The sequence below is a fragment of the Stegodyphus dumicola genome, chromosome 1 (assembly GCF_044657685.1).
Source record: "Stegodyphus dumicola isolate Sdum_Otavi_A_Nest chromosome 1, ASM4465768v1".
NCBI lineage: Eukaryota > Metazoa > Arthropoda > Arachnida > Araneae > Eresidae > Stegodyphus > Stegodyphus dumicola.
The window spans coordinates 295696817-295723157 of NC_140768.1; the positions used below are offsets into that span (position 1 = coordinate 295696817).

General features: G+C 32.5%; 1 protein-coding gene across 1 annotated transcript; it reads right to left on the reverse strand.

Moving 5' to 3' along the window:
* Positions 1-19: 19 nt before the first annotated feature.
* On the reverse strand, positions 20-23957 carry Cox17 (Cytochrome c oxidase copper chaperone COX17). Its single transcript, XM_085808732.1, has 2 exons — positions 23643-23957; positions 20-241 (listed from the first exon to the last, which is right to left on the reverse strand). Exons 1-2 carry the CDS (start codon positions 23720-23722, stop codon positions 157-159), a joined length of 165 nt encoding a protein of 54 aa, XP_085664858.1. The 5' UTR covers positions 23723-23957; the 3' UTR covers positions 20-156.
* Between the last annotated feature and the right edge of the window lie 2384 nt (positions 23958-26341).

Consider the following 26341-nt stretch of genomic DNA (forward strand, 5'->3'; position numbering starts at 1 on the left):
AATAATATAAAAACAATCATTTTTTTAAACTGGAAATTTTATTTTCCAGTCTAAATCATTTTACAATTATATACATAAGTAGTTTTACAAATTCCTGCTGAGAGGTAATTCTTAATTATACTGTAAGCTTTTACAGTGTTTACAAAATGTAATTCATCATATATTGAAGCCTAATTTCTTCATACATTCCTTGTGAGCTTCAATTAAATGAAAGCATTTTTCTTCTCCTTTTTCAACTAAACTGAAAAAGAAATTTATAAATTAGAATGGTATAAAATAAGTTTTGTAAAATATGCTTTTAATCTCCCTCCTCCCTCTGTAAAATTGGGCAGGCAGAAGCACATAATGATTTTTTAGGTGAAATTTTATTGAAAAAATTATTCTACAGATGATAAATGTCTCATTTTTAAAATGCAAATAAGAATTCTTCCAGAAAGATTAAATGATTATTAAAAATTTCTGAAAAGTTTTGGATGTATACATAATCTAAGAATAATGATAAAGGTAAGTAAAAGTATACATTTGAAATTTCTACTATAAAGATTATTTGTGTCGCAACAAAATAAATTTCATGTACCCAAAGCTGTTCAGAATGAATATATGAAATGATTATGTATAATACTTATATGAACACAATTATCTTTGGCTACATATATTTAACAGAAAAATGTACACAAGAATAGATATATCTAAATTCAATTATACACAGTTACTGAATAGACCAACTTCTTCCTTGGAACAGGCATCTACTGTTTTCATAATGCTTCTTGCTCAGTTCTTCCTGAGGTTTATTGTTTTTTTTTAAGGTAACCCAAAAGAGGGGAAAAAAAAGTAGAATCCAAAATAAAACCTTGGTTTACAAACTCCTTTAATCATGAAAAAATTATCTTAATTAAAAAAATGTCTTGGATAATGAACAGTGTCTCAAGTTATGAACACCCAAGTCAGTAACAAATTATTCAGATTATTTGTAGATGTTTTGAGGGAACTTATGACACAAAATTAATACTCGGGGACGTCTGGAAATCTAATTTGACTTACGGATCTTGAATTCAGCAATGGTATTGAAGCACTGGTGGAATTATTGCGATTATTTTGTTATCTATGGCATCGAGTCTTTAGTCAAAATCAAGGGCTTGGAAATTAACAATAAAGATGTGGATCAGTTACCTAGAGGACTACAAAAATGATCTTCGAAAACAGCTACAAAATATTACTGTGGAAGAAATGTCTTCAACGGAATATGATCCTAGTTCTTTCAGCTGCAAAATAAGATAAGATGCAAAATTTTAATATAACAATATCTTCTAAATAAAGCAGTAAAAAGCTACAATATAAGCATTTTCAATGACAATGTTATGTATGTTCAGCCACACCTTGCTACGTCATAAAAATTGGTTTCATCCCAACTTTCTGCCAACTTGGTATAAGAGTCAACCAATCAGAGCAAATATGCAAAACCTATTGAGCAGGAAATCTGTAGACACATGCACAAATTTAGCTTCTCTAAATTGGAGACTTTGTCTTGCACGTGTGAATGGAACTCCCGCGTTTTATGAATATGCTTCTGTGACATTTATACTACCATCTGAACAGAGCTTTAAGAATTTTGAAACTTACACAACAACAAATTGTATTGGACAAACTTTGAATGGCACTGATACCAAGCGAGTTTCAAGCAGAGTCAAATGGTGCTTCCTAATTGATTTAATTACCGCAAATGGCTTTAGAGCATAAAACTGAACTATCTGGTAAAAATTCTGTGTAATTGTATGCCAGTATTGAGAGAAACAATCAGTACGATAAGAAATAGCTGCGAAATGTTCTGAAAACGAGGCATAAAAGGTTACCAGCGAGGATATTCGGATATTCCGTTTGGCATCAGTTTTACCATTACTGGCGATTTTAGGCAAAATGAAAACTACCATATTCTATAAATAAAAAGAGTCTAGTTATTTTATTGAATAAAATAATACACTTTATATTATTTGTATTTAATTAATAATCTAATTTTCAATCCTGATGTAGGATTAGGAGCATCAAATCATGAAAGAATCTGTATTTCAAATCCTCTTTGCATAAAGTAATAAATAGACTGCTGCAAGCCTGGATCTAGTTACAACTGCAAATAGTTAGTCAGCCAATTAAGACACCAACATGCTTTTCTTATAAAAATGGTTATACACTGTTATTCTGTAGTTAAATGGTAATTTGACTGCCATAGGGTCAAAACAACATAATCTATCGTACATCATAAGCACAGAATATAAATATTTTTAAAATTCATTTTTACTTAAGTTTCATATTAGAAAAATCTGTTATTAATCCAAAATGAATGCTAATCATATATTGTAGGATTACTCTACTTTGACATTTTTCTATTAACTGCTAAAAATTTAATGATAACAATCCCTTCATCCCATTTCCGATACACTAAATTGGAAGCTTCAATATAATGCAAAGGTATACCTAAATAATCACAATATTAAACTGTCACAGTGTTCTACCAATATAACGAAAAGCATGTTAAGAAAATAAAAGGAACATTAGTATATTAATACACCTTGCATTTGGATTTATCGAGGAGAGAAAACAATTCATTTTTAATTTAGTATGCTTCATACCTATTCTCATTTTGTAAAAAATACATTGAAGGAGTCAAGTTCTTCAATGTCAGTATCTTCATGTATATTATGAAAAATTGTGTTCTTATGAATGTATTACATGACTGCTATATTCTTTTTAAATTTTTTATAAGATACTTTTATTTCATAAATTTAGAATTACTAGGACATAAACTTATTTCACATTTATATTATATATCTACTTTATTCAAATATAACATTGTTATATTACTTTAAATACTTTCATTTACATAATTTAACTAGCTTTTTTTTGGGGGGGAGGCAATACTTATGCTAAAAATTTAAAAAATGAAAAATTAGTAAGCTTAAATAAAGGCCTTTAAAACTAAACAGCACACTTAAAAGTTGCTATAAATTTAGTAGCAGTAATAATTTAAATACAATTAATAAATTTACAATAATTTCAGAATAGCAAGAACTTAAAGTAATCTCTAAGCAAGAAAAACATAAAAAATAAACCAAAAGAATTCAAAGTATAAAATGAAACGTTTAATATCTCTTCACAGAGTTGCCGCCAAGAGAATTAACAGGACAATCATATTTCAGAACTAAATGAATGATTTAATAAAGCTACACATTTTTATAAATCAATAAATTCTTACATTTTAAGCACAATGAAGTAGCTAAACTGTTCATTAATATTCATTCTTTATTAACTAGATTAGACACATTAATTACACAAATTAAAAAACATTAAATATATGAAGTTTTATGTTTTTCTTGATTGAAAAATTTATTCGTTTATAAAATATTCAATTGTAATAATAATAATTTTTTATTGGGCTAACTTGTTTGAAAGAAAAAAATTGAATGGAATATATCGTACAAGTAAATGAATAAAAATTCTACCACATTCCACTAAATTTTCAGGGTATTTTTTTTTTTTTTAATTACTGTAGAGACATTAGGATGTTTTTGGTAGCAGGCAGGATGAAAAATTAGCAATGCCTTCGCCAGGAATCGAACCACGGACCTGTCGATTACGCGTTGAGTGTGCTGACCACTACACCACGAAGGCTCGTTAAGAATGTGGAAGAAATACTTTGTATTACTATACATTTTATTGTAATAAAGCATCAATTTTTGGTAAAACATATTTTAAAAGATATCCAGTGCTTTGCATCACAACAAACACTGAAGGCACCACTTTATTCTAGGAGGCATCTTTGAGCAGGTGAACCAAGTATGACTGATATCATCAGCTGAAGCAATAATATTCTCTTTTACTCACTGAATAATGTGCGACATAATAGCACAAATTTTTCTCTTTCTCATATTCCACAAGAGGTATGAGAAAAGGTTAGATATGGAGACCCAAACAGGCATAGCACTTTGCAGGCAATGTAAACTTTTGTATTTGTGCACATTAACCACTTGCGCTAAAAAGACGTGCCACGCACGTCGAGATGCTTTTGTCTCAAACCGCAAGTGATATGAACACCACGTCGATAGGCATTTATCGTTAAAATGAAAATAAAGTGGTACACACGTCTCCTAACAACGAGATTATTTATTTCTCATGTTACAACTCTGAATTGCACTCGCAGATGCGGAACGGCGTAAATGAGACTCTTTACTGATTGTCATATTGTATTTTAGCGCACGGCACAGCAACCCTGAAGTTTAGTCGTACCACAAGTGGTTAAGCGTATTTGAGACACTTACAGCATTGGATACAAGGTTGTCAGGTATTTACAGAAAGGAATGTTAGCATTTGTTATGACTTAATGTATTGGACATCTCTTAAATTACATGGCAAGTAAAAAATAGCTTCCTATAAAAAATGTTAATAACTTTTTAAAAATTGCATTTGCTTCACCGAATGATAAAATACCTGCCACTTGCATGACTATGCCAAGAAGAATGAAATTTCATGCAAAATATCAGAAAATAATTTAAACTAATGTTATCCTCTTTTTTTTTTTTTTTTTTTTTTTTTTTTTTTTTTTTGCGAAAATATATTTAAAGGTGCTCTTTGGCAATTGGCCAGCAAGATACAATTTCAAGATGGTTGCTACACAAAACTAAAAATAACAAGTCAAAGAATTACACAAACTTCATGTTCATGTACACATCGATCTATTTTCACTTACAAAACATCAGAGAATTGCCCAAACTCGGCACTGCACACTGACTCGATTTTGTCTATGAATACATCGATCTATTTTCACTTTAAAAAAAAAAAAAAAAAACAGGGAATGGCACAAACTCAGCACTGCATACTGACTTGACTTTGTCCATGTACACATCGATCAATTTTCACTTAAAAATCAAAGAAGCACCCAATTCTACACTAGAGGCAAACAAAAATATATATATATATATATATATATAATGTCAACAAACTGCATTTTAAATCAAACAATAAAATAACATAAAAAAGGAAATAAATTTTATTGTACCTATGCACAACACACAAGAAATATTAATAAAAATATATTTATGGGTGCCCCTTGGTGAAAATTCACGATTTTTGGCTGTACATAGACACAGAGCTTGTGCAATTCTTTGACTTGAAAAATTGCTGCTACAGAAAGCCAAAATTAACAAGTCAAAGAATTGCACAACTCAGTATGCATGTACACAATGACAAACATCAGAGATTTACACAAACTTGGCAACGCGCACTCACTTGTCTTTGTCCATGTACACATCTATCTATTTTCACTTAAAACATCAAGCAGCAGCCAAGTCTACATTACAGCCAAAACAAACCACATTTTAAATCAAACAATGGAATAACATAAAGAAAGAAATTACTCTTAGCACTACACAAAGGACATATCCATTTACCTTATTTAGAAATTTATGTGTCTTCGGTCAAACAAAATTCCTTAACAGCATCCAAAAACTTCCTAAAATTATCTGAACTAGAATCTGCATACTGGCATCACCACATAGATTCACAAAAATATCCTCCATGGTGCTGGCATCCTTCGATGTTCGACCATACACATTTCCTTCCTACAAACTGGACACGGTACTTTTCCGTTTTGCCGGGCATGTGATAAAGTCGCCAATAATGGTACAACTGATGCCAAACGGAATATCCTCACTGGTAACCTTTCACACCTTATTTTCAAAAGAAGTTGCAGCAATTTCTTATCAGATTGGTTGTTTCTTCCAATACTGGCATACAATTACCTAGAATTTTTACCAGATAGTTCAATTTTATGCCCTAAGGCCACTCGCGGTAATTAAGTCAATTAAGATGTCATCACACCACACACCCGAAGGTGAAAATATAGAAAAGGCAAAGTCAAGGGTTAAATTCATCAATTCTAATGAGAATGCACTAGCGAAATAAAACAGTGCGGCTTTACATAAGCTATTCGTACGAATTGAAGAAATTCTTGCATTTAAACTTGTATTCCAAATTAAGATTTAACTGAAAATTAATGTTAATAATTACTGAGAGTATTAGATTTTTATAGCATAGTTTATGTGAGATGAGATCACTTGGGGTCACGTGATATGAACCGGCGAATCAGGACGTTGAACTATGAAAGCATAGTAAATTCTTAAACTAATGTTATTTTACAAATTTATTGGCTTTTTACAAAAGTTTAAACGATATTAAAATGTTTATGCCTTCAAAATAAAAAATTCTTAGAACTAACATTTGTAAAAAATTTTTATGTGTATACTGTATGTTGTCGCCAATAAAGTCTGCTTAACGAGATTTGCGCCGGCGAAACGGAAAAGTACCCAGGACATTTATAATGGTTACTAAGAAAACCTTGATTTACACACCAGTAAATTAATGCTTTTTTCCCTTTTCATTCCAAATTGTACAGAAATTCAAATTAACCATACCACAAACAGCCATTAACACACTTACAAATATTTTCCCCATCATTAAAATTCACCGCAATTATGTAACCAATTATGTCATTATTGGGTTCCATAACATTCAACTACTCAGGTTACCATAAACGAAACAACAACTTGGTGATAAATGAAACGACAACTTAGTGATAATCAAACGGGCATCCTTAAATATATTCTAAACCGAAATATTCACTTACCTTATTTAGAAATTTTTGTGTCTTCAGTCTGTGGCACACAAAATTCTTTAACAGCAACTAAAAACTTTCTTCAAACCATGTTCCCTTTCTAATGAAATGCTTTATATGGTGAGCATTTGAACCTTTCTTGCGACAAACCCATCTGAATGATCTTTACGTTCGACCAACACCCATTTTACAATGCAAAGCACATGGTATGTGACGTACTTCCTAACTGACATCTAACAAATATTTTCCCAGGTAAAAGTAGTTTAGGGTACCCCTTGGTAAAACTTGGTGATTTTTGGCAGTACATGGATACCGATTTTGTGCAATTATTTGACTCGTTATTTTGGCTTTGTGTAGCGAAAATCGCCGCTACACAAAGTATACATACAGTCGCACAACATACAGTATACACATTTTTCAAAGCAGGTACACTTTTTGATGAGCACCAAATTCTACAATATAGGCAAACAAAAAATACATAATCTCAATAAAATACATTTTAAACCAAACAATAAAATAATATAAAAAAGGAAAACATGTTATACATTTAAGCACTACCAACAGCAAATATTCACTTATCATGATTTTCGAGTTCACTTCATACACCCAGAGCCACGTAAAAATCAAAATATCAATCATACTCAAATGACTTTTTCAAAGCAGGTACACTTTTTGATCGAACGCTTCACATAGTGACCATCTGAATCTTTCTTCCTACAAACCCATTCAAATCCATCTAAATGGTTTTTACGTTCGACTAGATGCATATGCTTCCTACATACAGGAACTTATAATGGCTACTAAGTAAACCTTCATTTACACACCAGTCAATTAAAGCTCTTTTCCCCTTTTGCTCTAAATCGTACAGAAACTTCAAATTAATCTTACAACATTCTTCCATTCTACCGTCTAAAGAATAATACCAACACACACCACAAAAACTCTTACAAAACATCCCATGATTCGAAATTTTCCAGAATCTTGCACCCGATTACGTCACAATAGGGTTTCCATAACATTCAACTACTCAGGCTACCATAAATAAAACAACAACTTGGCGATAAATCAAACAACAACTTTGCCATAATACAAGGGGTACCTTAAAGTTTACTCTACCCTTTTCCCATCAGTCAAATTCATCACAATCATGCAATCATGCATGATAATAGGGTTTCAATAACATTCAACTACTCAGGTTACCATAAATGAAACAACTTGGTGATAATCCAAATCCATCCCCCCCCCAAAAAAAAGGTTAAAAAAGGCAGGATAACCTTTTTTTTGGGGGGGGGTAATCATCAGTTTTTCAAATATATCAAATACAGCTCAGGAAAATTCATATAAAAGAGATGTTATTATCTCATATTGAAAATCCCATAGAATTGCATCTTGTTAAGGCATGTGGAAATCTTATTTATTTAAAATAGCTTCTACTGTGAAAATAGCAGCATAGACAACAATTTTCACATTTAACATGGCATTCTGACTTGCACACTTTGTATGAAATTTCCTGAACAGTTGTATTCTCCTCTTTAGATGCTGAGGGACAACTGCTCCTGCAAAGGTCTCCCACAGATCTGTAGTTATGAATATGGCATAACCATTTGTTATGATGTTTGACTATCATTAAGACGACCTTGGCATCAACTGAAATACAAAACCCATTTAACACTGTACCACTATGTTTGCTCTTTCACTACAGATTACTGCATATCATAACCAGGTGCATCTGATACAAGTACAGTACAAAATCCGAAATCCAGACTCGCTGGAACTTCGGCGATTCTGGATATTAGATCATCAATTTAAATCTGGTGAGATGGCATGCATAAATTATACAATTAAAAAAATGAAATCGTAATTTGAGATAAAGAGCAATTATGATCTAAAAGATATCAAAATCTACCAAAAAAAGAGGCTTAATATTTATTTGTTTATTTTATTAAACATTTCTTTCAATGTAAGTTGTTTCGTTTTTTGTGCTAATACTTTCTCTTTAATTCTATACACAGACATAATTTCTTGTTCAGTTACAAAGTTCCACAGTTCAAGTCCTGTAATTGCTGTGTTGAGAATACCGACTAACTTGTCAATCGAAATTTTTTCATTTTCAGTAACCTCTCTGTCACTTTCTTCACTATTTGTAGCAGTATTTTCTGGATTTAGAACCATACTACAGATTTCGCTGTCGTTAATTGATTGATGATTGGGGCATTGTCATCGCAATGAAAAACTTCTGTTATACATCTTCATTTATTACCGCTTCTCCACATTTCTTTACAAAATCCATTAACTGTTCAACGTAGTTGGAGACACATTCTTCCACGGTCTTGCGATGCACCACAGAGCAGATTTTATGCTTAAATATTTGCAAAATTCTTGATTCTTTAGACTGAATGACAGGAGTACAATTTTGGAGAGAAGAATAATATGGATACATTATCTTTCACTAAAAGTTTGAGCCGAACAGTTGTCTATACAATCAGGACTATTTTTTAGTCATCCCCTGGGTATAAAATGATTTTCAAACCAATCATTCATGAACACTTGTGTCATCCATGCTGTTTAATTTGCACGATATATGAGAATGTTGTTAGTCCTTTAAATGCTCGAGGTCGTGCATGTTTTCTGTACAAAAAGTTTGCATTATAAAAAACTTCTCATCCCTTAATTTTGCCGCTCGGTGCTTCACCAAATTCCAAAAATTTTATCTTCCCTAAATTTTGTCGACCGGTGCTGACATATTCTGCCATTGCTTCCGAGTTTATGGTGAATAACATATCAGTTATTCTTAATTAAAATAGCACTAAATGTAATCTTTTGGTGAATGAGTTTCATTAACAAAATCTATTTTTAGCATATGAAAAGAAATTTTTGTTGAATTTTTCCTCATCAACATTTCTTGAAGCATTTAAAAATCTATAATCATCGCCAAGCATAATGCTAGCATAAAAAGTTGCCATACTCTTGCTATTCAATTACTAATATATAAAAAAAAAAAGTTTAGACATCAATGCATGATTTATTACTGAAGTTGTCATGTATTGATAAACATAGGTGATGAAAGCAAAATATAATAAATAATGACTGGCCAGGTCGGGGTCAGGGATATAAAACAGATAAATGTTTAGGGTATGCCAAGCCGACACACAGCTATGGAGCCAAATTATTAATCTCACAAATTTATGCTTACATGATTGTTTTTCCATAACAAGGTTTTTTATTTAGTGCCTGAATGAAATTAAGAATCAGAATTTTTAAGTGAAAAATCTCCACAAGTTTTATTATGGAAGGAAAAATTAAATGTGCATGCATTAAGCATAAAAAAAAAGTTTGTGGCTTTGAGGTCTGGATTTTAGATCATTCTGAATAATGGATGCCCGGATTTCGGACTTCAGTATTTAATTCAGTATTAGGTCATTCTGCCAAATGCTGAGTTATTTTGCATAGCTCCTATCATTGAAATAAAATGAGACACTAACATTACAATTCTTCCACTTTAAGGATCACAATATGTTTTATTTCCTGTAAATGCTGTGATTTTTTTAACAACTCATATCAAAGAGTTATTTTTTACCCTCCCTGTATATACTAGCAATAACATTTGTTTGCCTTGACTGTAGCAAACTTTCATTCTCCATTTGAAATACCCTGCTGCAATCAAAGCATATGGCAAAAATTAATTTAGGAAAATGCTTTACTAATGTATGATATATTTTGGCATGTTGTATTGAAAACTCCCAGATAAAAGCAGATGTTTTACCAACAGCTTATATAAAATAGTTTTAAATCATGAGACTTGATTCAGTAGAAGTACATAATTTACTCAGGAAATTTCATTTACCAACATCTTTTTATCAGGCATTTATTTAGTAAAAACATTAATGGATTACAAGACTAAATATTTAAAAATAATTGTTTACATATGTAATTAAGGAAAAATCAATATATGTCAATGGAAATTGCTTAGTTTATATGGTACTCTTCTCTCTTATCAGGAGACTAGGTTCCAAAATGTATGTATGTATGCATGTATATATAGGTATTCATGCATGTGTGTATATATGTATCATAGACACATACATACACTCCTGAATCCAGTCCTGATACCAGAATACAGTTTATGTAATTAGGCAAAACACAAAGCTGATTGCTTAAGATTCATACCAGTTTTGATTAAGGATGAAAATTAAAGATACATACAGTACAATCTAGTCTCAATCAGCGAGTTAAGATATATACAGTAAAAATTCTCTGATATGAGACGAGATCTCGTACTGTATGTGTCTTAATTCACTGAGAGTAAGACCTAGCAAACAAAAATCATGGTCTCTCCTAAATGTCACAGCAGTATTTTTGAATTTATATCGTATTCACTAAATTTACAATTAGCATTCTGGTACTTTCCAAATACCTGCATGCTCAGTTTTAACACACAGTAAAACTGCCATTATGAAGTATATCTTTGAGTATATGTATAAAAATAGTTACTGTATTTGACGGCATATAAGACGCACTTTTTTCCCTAAATTTGGTCTCAAAAATGTTACCTGCGTCTTATACATGAAGGATACAGGTTAACTTTCAATACCGAATGCTATTTTTAGCCCGGATAAAGGTCTAGACCATGGAGGTAGGAAAGGGAGGAGGGGCCAACTCGCGCTAAAAGTGAAGCACTGCTTTGAAGCTTGTGTCACCAGATGGGGTGTTCTTTGTTTACATTCAGAAGCTCGCTTGACAAGATTCTGATAGTATTTCGACACACGACAGTTCCATAGAAATCGAAAAGGGGGGACACTTTCGCATGAAAGACACATTCATAATGTGATGGATAACAGCAATTTGTATAGTTTAGTGACATTTACGCAAAAATCACATCTTGGTTATTTTTCGATAACTAACAACAGCGATTTTGATTATGAATTTGTTTTATAAAATTATAAGCTGTTGCACTACAAAAATATAGATTTTAAGAAAAATGTTATGCTTAAAGAATGAAAAATACCTTACGGTACATTTAAAATTGTATACATCTTTCGATACCCTTGATAGAGTATTCACTACTTTTATTTTATTTTCCAAGCGTCAAAATGTTTTAAATAAAACAATTTTTTTTCACATCCATATATTATCGTAACATGTACCTTTTAAAATTTTTTAGAGGAGAGGCTTTACTGCTGCTCATTTTAAACCCATCGTTTTAATTTTATATATCTGAAAAATAATCACTTTGGGCTTACACGTTTTATAAATATAAAATTACGTATGTTAAAATATTTGTAATTAGGCACATAGGTCAGATTAAGTTTTTATTAAATAGAGTAATGCATGCAAGGGCTATCTGCCTAAAGAGAGAGATGCCATCGTGGAGGAATTTTGAAGAAAAACTGACCTTTGAGTGGGTATTAAAAATAATAATTATAATTTTCATTCAAATTATATTCATATAAATTTTTTATGTAAAACTTTCGGGTTTATGCTAAATTAGTGTAAATTACTTTACACGAAAAATATAGTGAATGCACAGAAATTAATGATTTGCACATGCCGGAAATGAAAAATAGGAAATATGTATGGGTATTTATGCACGTGCTTGCAAAAAGCATGTATCTGCCTTTGACAAAATACTTAAATATTCATTAAATTATTTATAAATGTATTTGAAATGAAGAATTTATTCACTTATAAACAACTGTGAAAGTACTGTGAAGAAATCTAATTATTAAATGTATCTAATTTATAATGATTATAAATGTTATCTAAATATATAACCTTAATATTGAATTGTAAACATAAATTGAAATCCTGTTGACAAATACGTTATAAAACTATTTAAGCAAGAATTGTTCGTATTGGAAAGCAATCTGTTAAAAGGTATTGTAAAGCAAATGATATGAGATGCGCACTTAAGAAAGTAATAAAGAGTTTTGGAATATGTATTGTTGAAATGAAGGTTAAAAGAAAATCTGATAAGTATAATTAAAAGAATTATTCCCCTTACATTTTATAATAACTCAGTTACAAGTTTTAAATAATACTTAACAAAAAAACAAAAACAAAAAGCAAACCCCCCCCCAAAAAAAAATTATTTTATTCCCTTTCAGAAATGTTCAGAGAAAGTCAAGTACTATTTAATACCTATTTAATTAAAATGAACCGAATAGAGCATTAATTATAAATTGACTTACATTTTTCGATTTAAAAGATGCCTCAGAAGCCAAAAAATCATGTCATATTTAAGAAAGTATTTTAGGAAGAAGCTTTATAAATAGAAAAGAAATAATGTATAATTTTAATATTAATAATACAATAAACTTTGATCTTAATTTTTGTACCTAAACCTAATAAAATCGAATTACCTTAATTTTTTTTCTAATGTAATTAACGAAAACTTGTGAAAATATTTCATTCAAATTAAACCATTCTGAAAAAACAGTCCTGTGAAAAGTATAGCATTTAATTCCGTTCAGAATGAAATGTTTAAAAATATGTTTTCACATACTTAGAACTCTGAAGTGTTGTAGAAAAAGAAAATATATACATTTATATGTATATTTACGACATAATTACAAAATATTTACATCCGAACGCGTCAAATCCCATTGAACTCAATGGTAAATGACCCAATGTTTTGGTCACCACGTAGGGATCGCCGGTGCTTCAGAGCAGGGTACAGGAGAAACTTGTTTAGGGCGACTCCATCTTACTTCCTACCTCCATGGTCTGACCCGAGCTCAAAAGAAGTTTTCTTGTGTGCATTTATAACAAACCTATGAAATGCTAGTATTTTTTCTTCATAATCTGCTGGCATTTTCTGTGCAATAGTTGTTTTTGTGCACATTGATAAGCCTTGCCTTTTCATAAACCTGTAGCACCAGCCCTCAGTCCCTGAAAAGTTCTGATTCCCATGTTTTTCTGCAAATCCTTTGGCCTCATTTTGGGTGAAACACTTATCACAGATTTCCTCTTATCTATCACCCGCATTTTTTAGACACACAACTTTTTCTACATCATCCATAATTATTTTGTGCATGCGTGAAATATCTGTCGCCAAAAAGCGCCAAAGCTCGGAGCTGATGTCGAAGTTGGAACAGGTTCGACGGTTACATTACGTCTATGGAGCCTTTCCTTCTTTACATAGACTTTCTTTGACTCAGCCAACATACATGTCGGTATCGGTTGCTACTCTGTATAAATGTGACGGTATCGATGCTTAAAACTATTTGTTTTAAAAAAATAACCTGGAAAATATGACCACAGGAAACAAGAGATTAAGCTATACAATTCAGTATAAACTAGGACTGTTAAACTACATCAAAGTGCATGGAAACAGAGCAGCAGCAAGGCATTTTGGTCCACCACCTACCAAAAAAATGATACATACTTGGCGACTGCAGGAAGATCAAATGAAGACTGCTAAAAAACAAAAACGTAACTTTTCGATGCGTAGCTCCATCTTGGCCTGAACTTGAAAATGCCGTAAAAATGCGGGTGATAGATAAGAGGAAATCTGTGATAAGTGTTTCACCCAAAATGAGGCCAAAGGATTTGCAGAAAAACATGGGAATCAGAACTTTTCAGGGACTGAGGGCTGGTGCTACAGGTTTATGAAAAGGCAAGGCTTATCAATGTGCACAAAAACAACTATTGCACAGAAAATGCCAGCAGATTATGAAGAAAAAATACTAGCATTTCATAGGTTTGTTATAAATGCACACAAGAAAACTTCTTTTGAGCTCGGTCAGATAGGAAATATGGATGAAATTACACTCACATTTGATGTACCATCCAACAAGACTGTGAGTATTAAAGGGTCTAAATCAATAACCATAAAAAAGACCACACGTCATGAAAAACCCGATATATGGTAGATCTAACATGTTGTGCTAATGGCACAAAATTACCGCCGTTTTTCATATTCAAAAGAAAAACTCATCTGAAAGAAAAACTTCCAACGGGTGTAATTGTTCATGTTCATCCGAAAGGCTGGATAGATGAAGCTAGAATGAAACTGTGGTTAAAGAAAGTATGGGCGAGGCGACCTGGTGGACCCTTAACCACTTGCGGTACGACTAAACTTCAGGGTTGCTGTGCCGTGCGCTACAATACAATATAACAAGCAGTAAAGTATCTCATTTATGGCACTCCATGTCTGGGAGTGCAATCCAGAGCTGTAACTGGAGAAATAAACAATCTCGTTGTTAGGCAATGTGTGCACCACGTTATTTTCATTTTTGGTTTAAATACCTATCGACGGGGTGTTCACGCCGCTCGCGGTGTGAAACAAAAGCATCTCAATGTGCGTGGCATGGCTTTTTAGCGCAAGTGGTTACGAAAGCCCTCTCTTTTGGTTTTGGATCAGTTTAGCGCCCATAGAACCGAAACCATAAAGAATAAAGCGAGAGAATTAAAAACCCAGATAGCTGTCATTCCTGGTGGACTGACTAGCCTATTGCAGCCTTTAGATATATCAGTGAATAAGCCATTTAAGGAAAAAGTGCGAGAACGATGGAACAAGTGGATAGGAGAGCCACATCACGCCCTCGTAGAATGAAGCGGCCCTCTATTTCACAAGTGTGCGAGTGGATAAAAAGATCTTGGGAGGAAATAAAGGCTGAAGTAATTGTTGAGTCCTTTAAGAAGTGTGGAATCGGTAATGTTCTTGACGGAACACAAGACGACGCATTATTCGAAGAAGGTGATACTAGCGATGACGGAAACAGTAGTGATGACAATATTCTCGTTTTCGATGATGATGATGATAGCGAAAAGGATTTTTATGGTTTTGAAAGTGATTAAAGTCTAATTTCATGATAGGCAACGTTTTCCTTGAATCTGTGTTTTTTGTTGTTTCTGCTTTATTTTGTATTATGTTTGATTGCTTGCCGTTCATTCATTTATTTATTATTGATATTTACATATCATGTTCAAAATAGCTTGCCATTTGTTAATTTTCCTTAATAAAAATATGTTTGGTAATTGCATTCAATTATTGTTTATTTGGCTTTTACGAAACGTGAGAACTAAAAGAAACCACATTTTAAGTTATTGTGGTACCACGCTTTCGTGCGGACTATTGAAATTTTTTTTCCTTGTGTGTGGTTTTCTAAATATAGGTGTGTCTTATATGCCGTCAAATATGGTAATTCATGCATGAGAATAGCAGCCATGTTTTATTGCATGTGATTAACATGTTTTATTTTTAATCATCATTTTGCCCAACATTATTCATTACTCACGAAACTTTAAATGCTGGATACATAAATTTTTGTTTTAAATACTGGACACATAAATTCTTATTGTTTTTTTAGTCATAAAATTGGGTGTCATATCTACCTCAAATAACCTTTACATAGCACACAGAGAACAGTAATGTAAAAATATTTTTCATCATCCGAAACACTGGATAATTTTAAGGGTCAGTAATTTTTCAGTTAAAGAAAGTTTTTTTTAAAAAAATCACAAAAATACAGGGAAAAAAAAAATTACAAAAAAAAGTTTTAGGTTTAAAATGAAATGAAATATTCTACATTGACAAGCTATAGCTTGTTACTTTAAAACAGTCACTTCAATGTCATAGTGACCCTCTGCTAATTTACACACATAACTTGTCATCATCACACAGAGTTAATTATGGGATATTAACAAGAGGATTTGACCTTTTATCTGTAGCAGTCATTATCATGCTTATAGAGGAATGGTTTGAGAGGAAGGATTTAATTTCGATATTAGAGGCATCGTAGCTATATGGACGACTGCAGGACAGACAGTGGCACAGCTAGGATGGGGCAAGGGGGGACATCTGTCCTCGGGCGCAGCATCCAGGGGACGCCAAACTGATATTACAAAATTTTTTAATGAAATGTTTTCCATTCCTGGCACAAAGAAAAGGGCGCAAAATCTTCACTTGTCCCCAGGGGCTGAAAACCTTAGCTACGGATCTGAGAAAAGAAGAAAAATAAATAAATAAAATAGTAAAATAATTAATGAACTGTAAAGAGATAAATAAAAATTTAATAAATTTTAAAATTAAGGGCAAATAATTAAATAGTCAAATAAAATACTGGGCATTGTCCTCTTTGGGGCTGACTGGCGTTTTACTAAAAATACTGAAGAACTCCTGGACTCTACCTGAATTTACGTCTTGAAGATTACAATGTACTACTTCAAGGGATCACCACACCAATAAAGAGAATTAAAATAATTACAGCATTACTAATGAGAATAAAGAAAATGCTATAAACAGTAATAAAGTATGAAGGAAATTTTAACGGAGGTTATGGAGGTATGGAAACAGAGAAAGAAGAGTTCAACACTTTCTGATTACGATCTTTTGCTAATATAATTTGAGCTCTCAAGTAAAAAGTGACAGGTCCTATTATGGCATGATTGGTTGCATGACCGGTGAATTTGACTGATGCGAAAATATTTGTTGGATGACAGTTAGGATGTATGTAACGTATTGTATACTGTGAATCGTAAAATGGCTGCCAGTGGTAAAATGGGTGTTAGGTGATATAGAATGAGGGAGCGGAAGTGGTTAAGGACAGAAGAAAGGAAACTTTGTTGGATGTAATTCAATATAATTATAAGTGTTCTGTTTCTATGAAGGAAATGTGGAACTATTCTCATGTATGCCCTCGCTTGGCGACAAATTTCTCGGCAAACATTTTTGGCGAGAAACTCCATGTTGCCATATTACTATCTAAATTTTTTGTCTGCATTTCAAACTTTAAGCTTGAAATGTCTCCAAAAATGCAGTTTTGAACACACTATTTAAGCTAAAATTCCAAAACAAAAACAAAAAATTTAGATAGTAAAAACGTAAAGTTTCTAACCAAAAATATTTGACAAGAATCCATGTACACAGTGATCTGTTTTAACTTAAAAAAAATCACAGAATTGCACAAACTACGCACATCTCTCTTAAATAAATTACCATAACAACAACAAATTTCAAAGAATACCATATACACAGCATTCTGTTTAAACTTCAAAAAACATCTACGAATTGCACAATCTAGACATTGCACACTAATTAACAAAATAAACTACAAACAATTCAAAAAACAATAATGACAGAAAATCATACTAAAAAAAAACAATGAAGATAACATTCTACAAAATAAGAACAAGATTTAAATGTACTTCTCAAGAATGAATGCTTCTTCGAACACCAGAAATACCAATTTCAAACATCATCAAAACAATTTCAACACAAATTTATAGAAAGCATCTTCTCCCGTTTCAGAACAACGATGGAAAAACATATAAAACCACCAAATAAAACTCCAAATCACATTTCCATAATAAGTAGGCAACATAGGGCTGATCTTTGGAATATGGTAACTGGTAGTTTGGCGACATTTTGGAGGCGATAAAGGTTACTACCTAGGACTTTGGTAATAATGTGAGAAGTACTCAGTTCCGATTACACATTATTTTGTGTGAGGGAAATGAGAGATCATGAGATATGTCATGTGACATTAATGGACAAATTACAGTTCTTTAATCGGAAAAGGGGGGAAATCTGGAAATTTTGTATTTAGCTTTGTTCTGTGTTGTGTGAAACAGTGTTGGTTAATTTATGGATCCCATGGCCCTATCTAAAGTGAATTCAAAATGGGTATTTAGTGGGATTGAAAGGGGTAGTAATAAGTGTTTTTTTAAGGTTGTACGAGACAGAAGTAAAGATAGCTTATTAAGTTTTATTAAGTCTGTTGGGAGGATGAAAGTTTTCAACATCTTGCTGTGAACTATAAGCATGATTTTAAAGATCCTGAAACAGGTGCACATACGATTGCTTTTTATTTAGCGGAGGAAAAAAGAAAAGTGTATCCGCCACATAATCAAGATTCTGAAGAAGATTAGGTAAGTTAGTACAGTCAAAAGTCGTTAATTCGGACACCCATAATCCGGAATGATCTATAATCCGGACCTCAAAGCTAAAATCTTTCTGCGCATGCGCAAAGGCGTTTTACTCGTGCGCCCAAGACATTTACGACTGCGCATATGCGTCTGCGCAAGTGCAGAAACGTTTTCGCGTGCGCGTTTAATGTATAACGGACGCTATAAACTAAAATTATCTAATTATCTATTTCAGTTAATGTTGATGATTGCGTTGTTCCTTAATCTTCGAATTGGATCCGGCTTATTATTTTTTGCAGACTGTAAGAGCAATTTTTTAAAAGTAAGCTTGAACTTTTGATTATGTCAAATAGAATTTCCGATGCTGGAGCTCCCAAAGGATCTAGAAAACGAAAGTACGTTTCGATGTCCATCAAACAAAAAACGAATTGCTACAAAAAATGGATAAAGGCATATTGTTTGTTTATCTAACCGTTCCGAAATCTTACTAAATGTAGTATTTAATTTCGATGTACTCCGTCTTTGATATGATTTAAATCAAATTCCTCGTCATTATAAATACCACAAATACAAATCAAATAGTTTTCTGGTTGCAATTTTCTAATTTCGGCTATGCGTAAGGTATGCTTTACGCATCCGCGCGTTGAAAGAAATGTTTAATAAAGTAAACAAATAAATATTAGGCTTTTTTTTTGGTAAATTTTGATACCCTTTAGATCATAATTGCTCATTATTTTATAAATTACGGTTTCATATTTTTAATTTTATAATTTCTGCATGCCATCTTACCAGATTTAAACTGATGATCTATAATCCAGAATCGCCGAAGTCCCGACGAGTCCGGATTAAAGACTTTTGACTGTATTTTTAATTATTTGAGGATATTATTTTTATGCATTGTTCTAAATGTAAGGAGTAAATAAAGTAATATGGTATTATTGGAAAATTGTTATTAGCAGTGATTTAGTTTAAAGTAATTAGGATTGTAAGCTAATTTTTATTAATTTAATGTATGTGCTTATTTGTATTTTAAATAGTGTTTTTGAATTTAATTATATTTTAATTAAATGATAGTTATTTTGTGAATTATATGTTTGTAGGAATTTGGTATACATTTGAGTGGAAGTAAACGTGCATGGAAATAATTTAAATATTTGATACTAAGTATTTGTAATGCTTGCGGTATGAATTCGTTGGTGACATGTATAATGTAATAGATGATTTAGAGGTAAAAGTTTTTGGATATTTTATTTATTTTATATGTGGAAATGTTCATCTTTGGAAAGGGTATATACTTTTTCGCGATCAGGTAATTTCATATATGTTCTGTTTACCGGATTTAAAGATTCAGAAAATTGTCATGCATTTTCGGAAAATTTTTCTAATTTGTGAGAAAAAAGCAGAGTACATGGATACATGAAGAGTGTGTGCAATGCCATTTTTGTGCAATTCTGGGATTTTTTTTTAAAGGAAAAATAATTCGACGTGTACATGGTTTAGTGATATTTTAATTAAATGGTAGTTATTTTGTGAATTTTATGTTTCTAGGAATTTGGTATACGTTTCAGTTGAAGTAAACATGCATGGAAATAATTTAAATATTTGACACTAAGTATTTGTAACCATTTGTAATGTTTGCGGTATGAATTCGTTGGTGACGTTTATAATATAATAGATAATTTAGATGTAAAAGTTTTTGGATATTTTATTTATTTTATTTGTGGAAATGTTCATCTTTGGAAAGGGTATATACTTTTTCGCGATCAGGTAATTTCATATATGTTCTTTTTACCGGGTTTAAAGATTCACAAAATTTTCATGCATTTTCGTGAAATTTTTCTAATTTATGATAAAAAAGCAGTGTACATGGATATAGTGAAGAGCGTGTGCAATGCCATTTTTGTGCAATTCTGGGTTGTTTTTTTAAGTAAAAATAAGTCAACGTGTACATGGTTTATGTATATGTGCTATTCTGAAAAACGCGCAAGGAGTTTACGATTGTTCACTTTTTCCCAATTTTGCAGTTAATATTTGTCATGAGTAAGCAGTTTTGTTACATAAAATTTCTAGCATAAGTGTAATTCGGCTAGTAGATTGTTGGAAAAAGTTTTCAGTAAATAAAAAGAAAAGAAACATGTCTTTACTTCGTGAAGACAAAATGGCGGGAAAAAAAAAAAAAAAAATAGAGGATTGCTGTAGCAGAGTTGGTCGCCAAATTTTTGCAAAAAAATCGCCAAGTTACCATAATCCAAAGATCAACCCTCAGCCACCCGAAAAAATAGTTGCAGCAAACATGCGACTAAAATTTTGCTAACACATCTTGCATTGCATCATAAACCATTTCAAACCAACTAGTAACTAAAACCACTACAGTCAAATCCAAGTTTCCATGCAAAAAGGGTTGCCATAGAAACCAACATCGTTCCAAAGCCATCGTAGAACACACAATCGTGCCAAAAACCAGCACAGAACACATATCACCACATTTGGTGACCTGAGGGCATATATAAGAGAGTAGTACCAGAAATGCATATGGTCGAACGTAAAGATCGTTCAGATGGGTTTGTCGGATAGGTTCAAATGCTCACCATATAAAGTGTTCCATTAGAAAGGAAATATGAATAAAGTGAAAAAAGTGAGTGTTTGGATGCTGTTAAGGAATTTTGAGTGCCACGGACTGAAGACGCTGAAATTTCTAAATAAGGTACGTAAATATTTTCCTTGTGTATTGCTTAGATGGTACAAGATGAATTTCCTTTTTTTTTAATGTTATTTCATTGCTTGATTTAAAATGTAGTTTACTTAGCTTATATATTTTTTGTTTGGCTCTAGTGTAGAATTGGGTGCTCCTTTCACTTAAGTGAAAATAGATCGATGTATATCTGGACAAAGTCAAGGGAGTGCACAATGCCAAGAATGTGCAATTCTCTGATGTTTTTTGAAGTGAAAATAGGTCGATGTGTACATGGGTACAGAGTTTGCGCAATTCTTTGCCTTGTTATTTTGGCTTTGTGTAGCGGCAATTTTTGGTGCAAAAATCGCCGCTACACAAAACCAAAATAACAAAGCAAAGAACTGCACAAACTCAGTGTCCATATACAGTCAAAAATCGTCAATTTTCGATGAGGGGCGCCCATAAATATATTTTTGTGACAATTTTTATGCCCTGTTACATTACTCCAAAATGACAAGTGCTTTTTTAAACAAGAAACAAAAACTGGAACGCAAAATTTACCCACTGCCATAAATTCATACTTTTTCTGAATAACCCTTTTACATGTTAAGGGAGGCTCTTCTTTCCTTACATGTGTTAACTAGTATCAAAGGATTTGTTTCGCACAGGAAAAGAAGAATGCATTCAGAAGTTAGAACCGAATTTTGGCTCTAGTGTAGAATTGGGTGCCCCTTCAATTAGCGACAATTTTTTTAAAGAATTTTGGCGGTTAAACCTCATTTCTGGTTACCATGATAGTTTTAGCTTTGTTTTAGCTTCCTGATTTTTTAAAAATAGAGTGATGTATACATGGACAAATTTAAGGAAGTGCACAATGCCTAGTTTGTGCAATTCTGGGATGTTTTTTTAAGTGAAAACAGATGGATGTGTACATGGACACAGTGTTTGTGCAATTCTGTGACCTTTTTACTTTGGTTTTGTGTATGGGCCATCTTGAAATTGTGCCTTCCTGGTGCCGATCTTGGTATCAAAAAAGAATTGCTAAAAAACAAGGGGCACCCAATTGTAAACTTTTACACCAATTTTTATTTTAATTCTATTACTGGGATAAAATTTTCGAGATAAAAAGGATTTTCAGCTGAAACTGTCGTTTAATTACATAAAAGAAGTGCCAGAGCCCTCTTATTTAGGTGTTGAATATCAACATAAAAAGCTAAGGTGAATCTTCGGATAATGATAACTTGGTGATATTTTGGCAAAACTTTGGTGACCAACCCTGCTACAGCAACCTGCTAGTCTTTTTTTTTTTTTTTTTACTCAACACTTTTTCCAACAAATTGCATATACACGATATCCATGTACACGTCAACCAATTTTCACTTAAAAAAACATCCCAGAATTGCACAAAAATGGCATTACGCACACTCCTGACTTTATTCATGTACACATTGACCTATTTTCACTTAAATAGTCAAAGAAAATTGACAAAAATCCAATTCTTCATACTCTTGTAAAAAGCGCCAAACAAATAAGTGGGCAATTCTGCACTTTATCAGCGAAATTGTTTCTAAGTGCTTATTAGCTAAAATCCTGATTGGAATTTTCCGGAAAATGTCACATTACATGTCTCATGATCTCTCGTTTCTCCGAGACAAAATAATCTGCGATTCAAACTGTGTACTTCTCAGATTATTGCTAAAGACCTAGCTAGTAACCTTTATTGCCTAACCAAAATGTCACCAAACTACCTCATATTCCAAAGATTAGCCAAAGCTAACTTAAAGTGTAAAATTGGGTTGGATCCTAGCAGAGCCCATACCCTTGGTGCGCCCACTTATATGGCACGCATCAATGTGTACATGGACAAAATGAAGGGAGTGCGCAATGGCAAGTTTGTGCAATTCTGGGATGTTTCTTTAAGGGAAAATAGGTCGATGTGTACATGGATACAGAGTTTGTGCAATTTTTTGACTTGTTATTTTCAAGTAGGCGATTTTGAGAAATGTGTGGAGAACTGGGTGGTTCTGCACTTTCCCAGTTTGTCGCCAAGGGTGTGGGGCTCTCCTTGGATTTTACCCAGAAGTTACATACAGTAGTAAAAAGAAAATAAATGTATAGAACTGCTTAATTATTTTTATCTTACAAACATTTTCTTTGGAATACACGTGAAAACTATTTTCAATATTCTAAAAATTAAACATTACAATTTGGAGTGAAATAATAAATACAGAAAAAGGCTTTTAACATTAGGGCTCAGGTAAGCTATAGAGCAATTTAAGTTCTTTTGGAGAGATACTGTTTTTCCGCTATAAAAGAAACAGTTTTCCAACATTACTTTTGAAGAGTATAACCAGACACAATAGAAACAAGTTTGTTCTAAACAAATGCCGAAAAACTTAAATATTACAAAATAATTATAATAACAGATAGAAAAATTACCACGCATCTCTTGCTTTTCTCGTCTCAGGACACGCACAACAAGGTTTTAATTTCTTTGGTTGTTCCGCTTCACCTGGCATACTTATGTAAAATCTATACTTTATTGACGGCACAATATAAACGGTAACTTACGCAGGATTCATGCTGTTTTCATTCCAAAAACAGAAATATAGAGCTGGAGCAAACCGCATGTATTCGTTACTGAGTAACGGGTACATCGGTTGACTCGAAGTACCGATTCGGTACTCACAAATCCATTTCGTTACTCGCATCTTTTCGTTACTCGCATCTGTCGTACGATGCGGTTTATTCGAGTACGAATGATGCAGTTATCGTGCGAATACGAATGATGCGGTTGCTGTTCGAATACGAATGATACAGTTGCGTCACAATGCGCTCGTATTTTTCATTGATAATTTTGAATTCTTTTGGGCATCGGGAAAACTCTTGTTTACATTATGTGTTTTAGTTGAAATATTATTTAGTTGATATTTAAAAAGATGAGCAATTTTGATAGCGTGAAGCGTTATTTTGTACTTCTCTTTACATTAAGATTTATAGTGCATATTATGTTTGTAATTTGGAAATTTAGATGATTATTGATTTTTTTTTTTTTTTCTTGAGCGTATCATGGTGAGATTTTATTGATTTGAAATATTTATATACTGTACTGAGGTATTGTTTATATAAGAATATGTAGGTTAATATAGGTTCTTTACTTCCTTGTACGAAATAAAAAGGAAGTAAGTATTGTAATCCAGGAAACTTTTGGGTATCATATTTCAACGGAAATATCCATTTTTGACTATTACGGAATCCATGTGAATTATTTTTTTGGGCGACGTCTGTACGTACGAACACAATGAAGGACTCTTTTTTTTTTTTTTTCCTCCAAAAACGGATTGTTAAATTTACTCTAAGTTGATACCTGAAAGGGATTTTTTCGTGATGTGTAAGTACCTATGTATGCATTTCGCATAACTCAAAAACGATTAGTTGTAGAACGTTGAAATTTTGTATATGGGACCGTTATAACATCTAAATGTGCACATTCCTTTTTATTGCAATCGGTAATACTACCAAACGTAAATATGTATATATATATATTAAATAAATTATAATTAAATGTAAAGTACATATATATATGTCCTTATAATTAAATGTGTGGTGTATTTTAATTATGGCAAAGCACACTAGGGCTATCTGCCTAAAGGGAGGGATGCCTTCGTGGAGGACTTTCTGAGGGAAACTGGCTCGTATACACGTTACACATGGGGAAAACCACGAAAACACCCATGCAGCCAGCCCGTTCGCGGGATTCGAACCTCGGACCGAACTACCAGTGTTCAGCGACTTTACCGCTCGGCCGCTGGTGGGCTATAATTAAATGTAAAGTACATATATATATATATATATAATAAAATAAAAGCCAAGTAAGGCGAAAATAAAAACCGCAATCGTTGGTTGCAGTCAGGACTTATTTTTTAAAATTAGAAGTGTTGGAGCTCTATGGAAGGCCATCAGTAAAGATGAATAAATAAATAAATAAAATAACTATTACAATAATAAAATAATTAGCAACTAGAATATTAAATTATTATTATTATAATTCAATAAAAATTTAAAGACAAATAAAAATTTAAAAACAAATAAAAATTTAAAGACAAATAAAAATTTAAAGACAAAGAAAATTTAATTAATTTTTAAATTAATGATGAATAACTAAGTAATGAAATAAAATACCAGACATCGTCTTGTTTGGGGGTTGTAGCTGAAATTGCAATTTAAGAACTAAGCCGAGCATTAGCTAAATTTAGGCTTTTGATCAGCATATAATGTACTGTTTACCACAGTATGGATAAAAATTTGGTTATGTAGCCCATTCTTCTAAAACGATGTTTCGTCGCTGCCTTCCACCACCAATTCCCTTTTGTTTTCGGTTTGGGTTTATTTGGTTACGACAAAGCATACTAGGGTATTGCCTACGGAGAGGGATGCCTTCGTGGAGGACTTTTTAAAGGAAACTGGCTCATATGCAAATTACACATGCGGAAAACCACGAAAACGCCCGTGCAGCCAGCCGTTAACCGGAAATTGAACCCTGGACCGAACTATTAGTGTTCAGCGGCTTTACCGCTCGAGCGCTGCTGGGCTCTTTTTTCGTTTCATTCGCTGTTTGAAAAACATGTGTTCACTTTACGGTAAAGCAAGCACCTGTTTACTTCAATTAAAATGGGTTAGACGATATGATTCTTACTACTTTAATCTTAGCTTTTGATTTCTAATATTGATTCAATATTTTCTGTAGACAAAGTATTCTGATTAGAATAATGGATTTCAAACATGTTCAAAAGGTGTGTATCTGAATATAATTAGATTTTAAAAGATAGGGCCCATTTTATTAGTTTCACATATTTCTAAAGCAATTGAACCATAGTATCGCTGTTTTGAAAGAAAGTAAAATTGTGACAAATGTATAATGAACATTAATATACATGCTTTATTAGAAGTAGTCAGCCTTTTTAAACGTGACCGTCTATGCTTTTAGAATGATTTGGGAGCTCTGTGCATTTGCTCTGCCATCTTAAAAAAGCGATGTTCAATTATCAAAGTATGTTTACGTTCTCAAGAAATACGGGTCTCTTTCAGAAAGCGACCTCTTAGAAGTCGTCAATAAATGATAGAGTATAATTATTTTC